The 11,214-nt window shown below is 43.8% G+C and overlaps 1 protein-coding gene across 1 annotated transcript; it reads left to right on the top strand.

Moving 5' to 3' along the window:
* Nucleotides 1-7,453: 7,453 nt before the first annotated feature.
* On the top strand, nucleotides 7,454-10,499 carry prg4a (proteoglycan 4a). The gene is made up of 7 exons (XM_053883879.1): nucleotides 7,454-7,757; nucleotides 7,956-8,039; nucleotides 8,477-8,616; nucleotides 8,770-8,929; nucleotides 8,995-9,087; nucleotides 9,958-10,083; nucleotides 10,238-10,499. The coding sequence occupies exons 1-7, from the start codon at nucleotides 7,454-7,456 to the stop codon at nucleotides 10,405-10,407; spliced, it is 1,077 nt and encodes a 358-aa protein (XP_053739854.1). The 3' UTR covers nucleotides 10,408-10,499.
* The last annotated feature ends 715 nt before the right edge of the window (nucleotides 10,500-11,214 follow it).

Below are 11,214 nucleotides of genomic sequence, written 5' to 3'. Positions count from 1 at the left end.
CCGACACTCCAAGGGCCAGCGACAGACTGGACTCTGCTGAGACTTATGGCTGGCGAGCTCAGTTGTGAGCTTGTGCAGAGTGTAGGAATCTACACCTTTAATGTATCTTCCGCGTGTTCGTTTACTCGTGAGAATGACTACCAAAAACCCACAACTTAAAATCCAAAAGAATTTATTCCCTGACAGAGGAGTCTAATTACCCTAACCGAGCTCTGGGTCCACAACTACGCCTGACTTAGCCTTAGCTCCAGTGGTGTAGAGTGACAAAGACTATCTCTGGCCCTGACCCTTTTATGACACATTTCAGTTCATCTTGGGGTGTAGTCTCCACTGATTGGTCCTGGTCTCTTGGGGTCCCCGTTGCCATGGCGCCACATTCCTGATCTGGTTTCGACACCCCTTGGTTTGGAGCGACGTTGATGAATCCTCTTGTTGTTGCCCATTTCCTGGCCTTTTTTGGGTTGAAAGCTGTAAACAGATAATCCAGTCCCCTCCTCTGATTGGCTTGCTTCTGCTGGTGGACGGGCTGGTCCCATCTCTGCCTGGCTCTGCCTGGGTCCATAATTCATGGACCCAGGCTGGTTCCTTATCTTCCACATTCCTTCACTTGGGGGAAGGTAGATGTTTGTCCCCACAAACTCAGGCTCAGCTCAAGCTGTTTGGACCGGTTCTGGGTTAGATGTCTCCTGGGTTCCTCAATGGTCCTGGTACCAGGTGGTTCCTGCCTTTCATAACTCACTCTTCCATCCACACATCTTCCCCACACTATCCTTATCATACACACCTCTCATACTGGATCAAATTGAGGTTACCTTACCCATTATCACTGCGTCTGTAGGATTCAGTCTTTCATTAGACAAAGCATTTATTCAATAGCAGGTACTTGATGAATATGATCATAAGTAAAATATCATGATTCCCACAAGAGGTGTAGTCAACTTCGTAAAACCCTTCACAAAGCTGCGGTGGTGGCTTGCAAAGCCCTGGAAAGACTGGAAATCCGAAAGAGTAGTGGTAAGTGGCCGACAAGAAACTGCCTTAATATTTCTGGGGTCAGTGGAGACATCTTTGTCAGAGATGACTGAACTTCCTCCTGGAAAAAGGCACCTTTGGTCAGTTTCACCTCCATCCCTCCTTACTGCAACTGCCCCAACACCATACTCAGACGCTTGAGATGTTGGTCAACTGTAGCCAAAAACAACCTATCATCCAAGTACAACAACAGGGACTGACACTGTTAGTCACCAAGGATCCACTGCATCAACCTTTGGAATGTGCTGGGAGCCTTGCAGAGCCCAACGATTCCACTGAAATAGGCCAAAGGAAGTGCAAAAGGCCATTTTCGGACGACCAGCCTCTGCCACGAGAACACGATGGGTCCTGTTGGCTAAGTCCAGGGTGGAAAACCAACAGTCGCCAGTCAAAGCATCCAAAGACTTATCAATGCAGGACAAAGGTAAAGCATCTTACAGGTTTTACTATTGAAGAGCCTATAGTCAACAAAGAAATTAGGCTCTCCGTACTAAATACGGTGGTGGGGCGTCACATGACCAAATATGGCAGTGAGAAAAGTGGGTGGCAAACTCCTTGTGACACATGCTTTTGGGGATTCAAAATGAGGAGTCTACATACACACAAGGTCGGATGGTAACATTTCCAGACTCAAGGCTAAAACAAAGGTTTGAAACGTCACCATCAGAGACATGCTTCTTGCAGATGGTCATGTTGCACACATGACTCAGGGGACCAGACCCAAAAGCTTAATCGTTGCCAGAGAACTGAGGATCCGACTAGTGAGAGTAGCTAAGAATACACACTATATAATATAGAAATAGCACAAATCAAAACACGAACAATAACAGAGAACAAAATGCATTGCTTGAACAAAGCAACAAGGAAACTATGAATGAACCGGCACTCTAACATGGACCCAACACGGCTGCACCTGTACAGAGGCGCCAGGTCCTAGTCAAGTAACGGTAGTGAGCCATCGACCGTTCGTCACTCCTGTACTGACAGTCCTAACAAACCAGAGTGCAAGTCAACACAGACATGACTGACGCATAAATGCAAGGGAGAAGTAAAGCCACTGCAGAAGAAATATTCGTCACATGCACTGTCTGACTTCTTTGGTGAATAATGAACCAAATTTATGAGTAATTACCGTCTGCCAGGCCACTCTTTGTGTTGCGTGTCAGTAAACAGCATGTGGGTGTGTGATTCTGCATGTGTGGTGCGTTTGGAAATCATAACACTCGGCTCTTATTAAGTTTAACCAGCAGCCAAGGCCAGCTGTTTTGGTGGACGCACCCACGTCACCCAATGAAATGTTGAAAGTCCTGCCTGAGGAGCAACATGTGACCAGAGACAGGGTGTTGCTGTGCTCACACTGAGTCACCGCTCATCTCTTTACCAGATGCTCACACCAAACCAGATTCACAACAACCATTATTCTGAAACCCCAGGCTTACTATGTGGTGGCTTTATTATTTACCGTCCACATGCATTCTTCCTCAGACAGGCTGATCACTGAACACTGTTTAGTCTTATATTCCTCTATCTTTCCATATATATATATATGTCTGAATGAATAGATTACGCTGTGGGTTGGGCTTTTGCTTTGAGTACTGTTGAAAGATGCTCACAAAGATTGTTGCTACATCTCTCATCAGGTTTTGCCTTGAGTCTGCCTTTCTTTTTCATGTCACCATTCACCGCATCCCAGTAGTGTACTAGTTGTCTTCCCCTTCTCATTGTTCAGAGTGTGGCCATCTCTCTAGAACTTGTCAGTCTCCTCTTGTTGACTTACAGCTTTCAGGAAGTGGAGTACATTGATGTTGACTCCAACGTCGAGAATCAGCACTTCTCCACTCTTCAGTTTCCCTCGGTGTCTCCACAATCTTCTTCCTCTACTTCTCTTCCATTAGGTTCTGCCAGCAGTGCCCAACTGACAAGTCAGTGCAAGGTCGCTGATCTACGTCATTATTTCTGACTTACATTTTGGGTGAGAGGGTCGTACACTTGCCTAAAGGATTCCATTTCACAGCATTTGTGGTCAAGCACCACTGCATTGTAGCTACAGTGGCTGGATGTTTTGTACAGTCTTGCTGATACGGAAGAGGATTAGAGCCAGTGAAAACATAGACTTTAAAGTCAGAATTCTCACTTTAAACTCAGAATTCTGAGTCTAAAGTCAAAATTTTAAAGACAGAATTCTGAGAATAAATTTAGAAATTCTACCTTTTAAGTGAGAATTCTGAGATTAAAGTCTCACTTTAAAGTCGTCAGAATACTGAGATTCTCATTTTAAAGACAGAATTCTCACTTTAACCTTAATCTCCGAATTCTCATTTTTGAATCAGAATTCTGAGATGAAAGTCAGAATTTAAAGTCAGAATTTGGAGATTAAAGTCATAAATTCTACCTTTAAAGTCAGAATTCTCACTTTAAAGTCAAAATTTTAACTTTAATTTTAATCTCAGAATTTTCACTTTTAGGTCGGAATTCTGTGATGAAGTCAGAATTCTCAGTTTAAAGTCAGAATTCTGAGACCAAAGTCAAAATTTTAAAGTCAGAATTCTCAGAATAAATTCAGAAATTCCGCATTTAAAGTGAGAATTCTGAGATTAAAGTCAGAATTCTGAGATTAAAGTGAGAATTCTGCCAATTCTTTTTTTTTCTTGACCGGCCCTGATCCTCCTCGGTGCGTTGATTTGTGTTGATAAGGTCTAATAAAACATAAAATTCATTTCTGATCACTCCACAGAAGACTGGCATTAAAGGCAAAGCCAAAGGTGAAACCTCTACGCAGAAATAGAAGAAACTGATGGTATAAAAATGGAAACGGGAGTCAGCCTTGACACTTCAGACATGTTTGCGCCCTGTGTTCTCACTCAGACATTACCAGGGAAATGTAAAAATAATGCTAGAAATGTCAACATTCCCGCGCTACTGCGTTCCCTCTGAAGACGCACACATGTAGACACTTTTTATCACCGACAATTAAAAGTCCGCCACCAAGCTGTGGTGACCACATGACTTCAGTCATGTCTGGATCACGTTGTTCTTGCAGCTGGAGAAAACAAAAACAAAAAATGTCATGCAAATTATTTCAAATGTCAGACACACTCAACAGCTGCGTTCGTGAACAAAGAAGTCGCTGATAAAATACAGGTAACTAATGTCCATTTTTTATAGCACTTATAATTGAGTAAATCAATTTATAATGAAAATCTCTATATCTAAAAAAAATGGGATCCTGTGTGTGGGAGTTCATTTGAGGAAGTTTAATCACGTCTCGGCACTTTTTAAATAGTCTGTGGTTTCAGAGCTGCTGGAGTCTTGGAGGCCTCAGATGTGTTTATAAACCCACCGGTCTGAAGGGCCAGACACAAGAGGACCAGTCAGTCGCAGGTGTCTCTTTCACGCCTCCTTCTCACAATGATGAAGATGCTGCTGTGGTTCCTGGTGGTCGGCGTTCTGGTCACCATGGTCTCTGCCGCTGGAAAGGGTGAGTCCAGTGATCGGTTGTATCTTCTTTGTTCGTGTCAAATTTGAGTGCATTAATACTCAAAACTGTCTGACCTGACTATAAAGCGTTGTGTAGTTTATAAGTATGAAGAGTCGTATCAAGAGGGTTGGAGATCTAGCTGCTGATAGAGATTTAATATACATTATTTATTGAAGTATTCATTTAACATTATTTTAATACTGCATATGTGTGTGTGAGGGCGCTTGTTTATCCTACTTAGTGGGGTCCAATTCTTCACAAAACACTATCCTTGTGAGGATCGTGTTTAAGTTTGGATCAGAGTCATTTGTTTTGGAAGGTTATGTTTAGGGTGAGATTCTGGGAAAAGCATTATGGCAATGACAAACCTCACAATGTCTCCTTAAGGATAGAAAAAAACGTGTGTGATATTAATCTAAACTTATTTAGAAAGACATTTACACATTAAATAAATACGTACACTGACCTACTGATAACATCACGCATGTCTATTATGTTCACTGTCATGTTTGTTTGATCTCTTGTTGAAATTCACAGTAAAATAAATGTAAAAAAAAAGTATTTTCATTATTTGTTATATAATATGTTTATTACACATTCCTCACCTCTGTTCAATACCATTGCACTTGAACGTGAGGATCATGTTCAGATAGATTTATTACACAGATAGATTCACTTTATTGGTACCACGCTGGCAAAACGACAGGGACGGGAATTGTGTACGTAATCATTATGTTTGTAGGAACTTGACAATATGATGATTACATTTGTAGAACATAACGGTAAGATATTGACATATTATGTGTAAAATGTTGCACATTTCATCTTAATATTTTGACATCGGCATGCATTGCTATGTATTATCACATTTGTGCAGTGTAATTGTCACAGCTGTGCAATGATGGCAACATGTGTGCACAATATAATATATACAATATAACTTTGTACTGACACCACAAAGTATTAAGTTCATTTACACACTACATACAGCTTGAGTTAACCACCACTACATCCTGTTCAGGGTTGTGGGGAGTGCTGGAGCTTATCCCAGCAGTGGGACACGCACACCATTCACACACACGCACACCTGTGTCCATTTCACCTATTGAATATGTTTTTCAACTGTCAGTGGAAACCAGAGAACCTGGGCAAACATGCAACCTGGGGATCGAACCCGCATCCTTTTTCCACAGTACTAACCACTATGCTGTCGTAATAATCATTAATCTTTGCCAAATCTTAATAAACATGACAATGAATAAGCACAATATGAAATCATAGGTACATGAAGGATTATCATTTTACATGAAAAACAAACAAAATGAAGGTTTTATAGCAATAATGTTGGCAGAAATACTGGCATAAAGGCAGAAAATAAACAGTCTTGATTCACTCATGAAGACACTTCCAAATAAACGGTACCCTTTTTTTTTTATAAAGGCAACTGTTGAGTTATGTTACTTGTCTTGTATGTCCCGCGCTCCTGCAGGCAGCTGTGTGGGTCGCTGTGGCGGGTCTTTCACCAGAAGTCAGCGGTGCAGCTGCGAGCTCAGCTGCCTCCAGTATCTGGACTGCTGCCCGGACTTCCAGAAAGTCTGCACGGGACGTGGGTCAAATACTCTTTATTGTTTTCACTTTTGGTTAAACATGACACTGCATACGTGAGCTAACCCCTCATCATTTTGTCATGAGGATTTCAAGTTTGAAACATCCAGACAGTTATACATTTGCAATGGTAGACTAATAATAATACAAATGCTAAAGTGATCGCCAATGTTAAAGAATCCTGGACTAATATCTGGATGACTCATTTTGAGGGTGTCCCATTTCATATATTTCCTGAAAAATGAAGTGTGAAGTAACACAGACAGACAACCCTATGTTGTCAAAAAGGAGGTTGAGGTGAATGGTATAAACAGTGTGTGTCTGGAAATTGTTCCAGTGCAAAATTTGCCCAACAATTTCTACTTTTATCTGAATACCAAGCTCTTTTTTTTAAAGTCAAATCTATCTCATTCATCCATCCAAAGTAATATATGTAATATATGGTTGGTGGGAGCCTTTGAATAAAATCATATAGTATAGTATTTAAGTGTGAATATAAATGGCATTAGAACACAAAGGCTATACTGTTTTCTTGGATTTGACTACACTTGTGGTGTTTCTGTGCACCTCAGCTCTGTCCTGCCACGGTCGATGTGGGGAGGTCTTCACTCGAGGTCGTCCCTGTGACTGTGATGCGCAGTGTGTCAACTCCAACACCTGCTGCCATAACTACCATCAGCAATGCAGTAAGGACCAGAACACGCTCCAGTTGTCTTGTATTGTTTTTCCATGTTGAGATCGCTCCGTGCGTCCTCAGGTGCACAGAACATCCAGTCAGCGCCGCCCTTAGGTGAGACATGAATTAATCGCTCTAAAATGACAAACAGAATTTGGTATATTTCAGTAATTCAGCCAGTTTTTTTGGATTGGCAAATTTCATTTCTGATGGTCATGTCTTCCTTCAGCAAGAAGGAAACCAAACGGGAGCAGGAGCAGATCCAACAGTGAAAGTGAGGAACGCTACACCGGTAGGTTTTGCTCTCAACCTCATTCAGATGTAGCTCCTCTGGTCTAAATGAAAGGTGAAGGCAACCATCCCTCGATGTCATGTCAGAACAGAAACAGAGACATTTCCAAAGCACAGTGGAACTCCGTTCTATTCGTCTAAAGAATTGGAATTATATTGTCAATCTCCTCTTCCTTCTTCTGTTACGTGAACCACCACCATTGTTTGAAGCATGAACGCCTCCTCACTGTGTTGTATTGGTGTGTTGCAGCAAGAAATACCTGCCCTGGATCCCACTGTAAACGTCCCGTCAGCCAGAGCAGACCCTCGAAGGGCACCACTGGACGGGCTCCTCCTCCTCTACTGACCGGACCCCAGCATCCCGGTGAGGAATGACTCCACTGGTAAAGCAACATTCTCTGAAGAAAGATTTCCCAGCAGAGCTGAATAGCATCGCCTCAGGCGCCCATCACGCTGGCGGTGACCCTGGTCCACAGGTCAACATCCACTTGGTGCTGTCGCCCCCGGCTGGTGTTGCTGGTCAGTCGCCTTGTCCCCATGAAGGAGGTTTTAAAAGTGAGAGTCCAGTCAGTAAGAGGCACCTGGGTTTGTCTACAGGCCTCGGGCCCAGACCCAACACCCTTGAGGACCTGGTCCGGGCGCTCGGCATCAAGATTGTCGATTCACCGGGAACAGGTGTGTGAGTGCGTGTACCTGTGGGGACCGATTATTGGAGACACGCCCACTTGTGATGTGCCTTCAAAATAAAAGCAAATCGGTGTGATTGCATTCGCCGGTAAAAAAAAAAAAAAAAAGAATAAATAATAACCAAACGCGAACAGATGAAGGTGTGAATGGTGAAAACATTTGGTGGCAACGCCTCCATGTTTGCAGGAGTGTTTGCTGACCACCCCTGCAGCGACGCGCCCATCAACGGAGTCACCGCTCTTCTCAACGGAACGATCTTGATATTTAAAGGTCAGAACTATGTTTTTTTTTTTTGCTTTTGTTTCACGCTTTTGTTTCCCGTTTACTGTGTGCCGTCTCTCTCAGTGACTCCTTTTGTTAGCTTATGTCGTCATTACTTTGCTACTCCCGACCACTGAGGGTCGCTGTTCCCGGGTGCAGCTGGAACTGGCACCTATTTTGTCTTTTTCTCTCTTGTTTTCAAGAACAAAGAAGTTTGAAGCGTGATTTGTCATCTTAATTCAAGCTTACTTATTTCTGACCCTTCATAAGCAACACACTTACACCGTACCTGTGACTTTCTTGTGCAAGATATATATATATATTTTTTTTTTTTTCTTCTCCCTACCATCATCTTAGTGGCTGTGCACGAACGCATGAGGGGGACTTTAGTGAGGCTATAAAGCAGTTGAATGTGTTCTCATTTCCACGATGCTGTTGTGTTTCAGGTCAACATTTTTGGTCGGTGGATCCGCTGACTCGCACCATCAGTCGTCCTCAGAGCATCACCCGCACACTGGGGGTCCCAGCTCCCATTGATACTGTGTTCACTCGCAGTAACTGTGCTGGCACCACCTACATTATCAAGGTAGCTGTCACTCTCTGGCCTCACAGACACTGTCAACTGTCTGTTTGCTTCAACAGAAACATTGTGACAACCTGGACGTACATCTCCCACCAGCTCTTCTTCAAGTAAAACTTTCTTTAGCATCTCTCTTGAATGTACATTCACCTTCCACAGGGAGACCTGTACTGGCGTCTGGATGAGAGTCTTCGTTTGGAACCAGGGTTTCCCAAACCTCTGAGCGCAGAGTTCCCTGGTCAGACCAGGGTGGTATCAGCGGTTCTGGCCGTCCCTGCCTCCATATCCCGACCAGAGACCCTTTACTTCTTTCACCACGGTGAGAAGGATGGCATGAAGATGGTGAGTTCAGTAAGCAGACAAACTAAACCTGGTCTCCTCCAGGAGACACCATGCAGATGTTCACCTACCCAGCGGGCTCCACCCCGACCTGCAGCTTGAACAACACAGCCCCCACACCCTTCAGCGGCCCAGCTGGTATGAAAGTAACACAGGAAACATATGACATATAAAATGACAAATACTGAATGAATCCTCTTCATCTTTAATGGGAGACAATAAACCTTCAATCACCGTTGAAGACATGCCTTTGTCTGCAGCTACTTTTTAAAAAATTTCTTTGCACCATCTGGGGTGAGATGAATATCATAATGAAACTTTACCTTTGTCCAGATTCTAGACTATAATATGCAGACAGTTGGCTTATTACTATGATTAATTATGTTATTATCTTTACAACTACATGTTAAAAAGTGTCCGATTTTGATGCTCTCTGAACCTGGAGACTCAAACGTGAAGATAGACCGGTTTCTCTTTGCAAATTTAGAAGAGAGAACAGTCAACGTGCAGACTGGACTGTTCACACATCAAGTCCACAATAAGTCAGAGAAGTTAGTATCAGAGAGCAGCTGCGTGGTTTCCTTTCCAGAGAGAGCTTGCAGAAGAGAGCGGGCAAGATAGGAAGGGAGCAGTTGTGTGAGGAAGTCAGGAACATCTGAGAAGCATGTGAGGGTTCTACAGGACATGTATGAGGACAATGGTGAGGTGAGCTGTGGAAGTGACAGGAGGGTTGAAGGTGAGAGTAGGATTACATCAAGGATCAGCTCTCAGCCTGTTCTTGTTGGCTATGGACAGACGAGGTAAGGGAGGAGTCTCAAAGGACTCTGATGTTTGCTGACAGTATAGTGATCTGTAGTGAGATGAAAGATGAGTTGGAAGAAAGGCTGGAGAGGCGGAGGTACAACCTGTACACTCTCACTCTCAGACTGAAGTTGCTTTTGCGTTGGTCAGTTCCCTCAGGGGATTTTCTTAAGGTCTGAAAACTGTCTTGTTTGACCATCATTGCAGATCTGCTGCAGAGAGAACTTAACATTAGGGTTTCCATGAAGGGGTTCCCTCTCCCGGTGACCTCTGCTCTGTCCATCCCACGACCTCTGAGGAGCAACACCTACGAACACTACGTCTTCAGCGGACGTGAGTATAAGGACAAAGAAAACGTGTACTGGTCAGTGCAGACAACAGTGGAAGACTTCTCTGAGGACCAAGACTTCTCGATATTTGAATCGATCCACTGTTGAAAAAGAGGCTTAGTAACTAAACAAAACGTTTTTGTTTTCTTTATCTGCAGCTTTGTTCTTCAGTGTGGAGGTCTCCAGTGACCTGCCAGTCGTGGTAGAGCCCGACCCTTCAGCTGAGCTCACACCCTTACTCTTCCAACGCCCTCAGAACAACCCGGCCAGCATTGGCCCAACCCAGCCCCCCAACTCCATCGCAGCCTGGCTGCAGTGTGCGCAGTAAAACCAGAAAACAAGCTGCTGGACAGCAAACTGCTGCATGCTTTGTTCACTAACTCATATCGGCATTTACTCACCAACATCAATAAACAAACAACAATAAATGAAGGTCAAAAACAGAGTATCTGAATCATTGTTCACGATAACCAGGAATGCAATGCACACACACCCCAACTCCACTCGAGCATACCCTTAGGTCTCCTCTACCTGTTGGATCTGATCAGAACATTTCACCGGCGAGGTGACCATCATGACCAAATGTTAGAGCCACCTCAACTCTGCTTCTGCAGAAGCCCAGAGCCACTATGCCTCTCTTCGAGGGACAGCCCAGCCATCCAGGAGAGGAAAATCTGTCTTAAATCTTAAGATCTATCAGTTAAGATTGTGAACAAGACACTTGGTTGTCTTGTTCAACCAGAGCAAGAGACACCAAATCTGGAATTAAAAATCCATGTGATGTATTTAACTGTGAACCCATCTGATGAGAATTCAAGAGCTTAGTCTGACGGAGCTCACAGCACTAGCCTCAACAGAACCATCTGAGACCCTGTGGGTACAGAACTCAAGACCATCTACAACTGCACTGAGAAATACTGTGACACTCATGCACTGAATATACCACTGCAGCGCCTCCTATAGAACACCCAGAGGAGGAATGCAGTCATGACCAAGGCCACTGAACACATTAACATGCTAAGAGCACGCCCCTGGAACTTGGAAGATCCTGCCCACTGGTCCGTTAGTTATGACTATCAGACTCTTCCCCAGATAGTACAGACCACAGCGGGAAAGTTCCCCTGTAGTCTGCCTT

This window comes from Synchiropus splendidus, chromosome 13 (genome assembly GCF_027744825.2).
Source record: "Synchiropus splendidus isolate RoL2022-P1 chromosome 13, RoL_Sspl_1.0, whole genome shotgun sequence".
NCBI classification, from domain to species: Eukaryota; Metazoa; Chordata; class Actinopteri; order Syngnathiformes; family Callionymidae; genus Synchiropus; species Synchiropus splendidus.
This window is presented reverse-complemented; position numbering and strand designations above follow the sequence as displayed.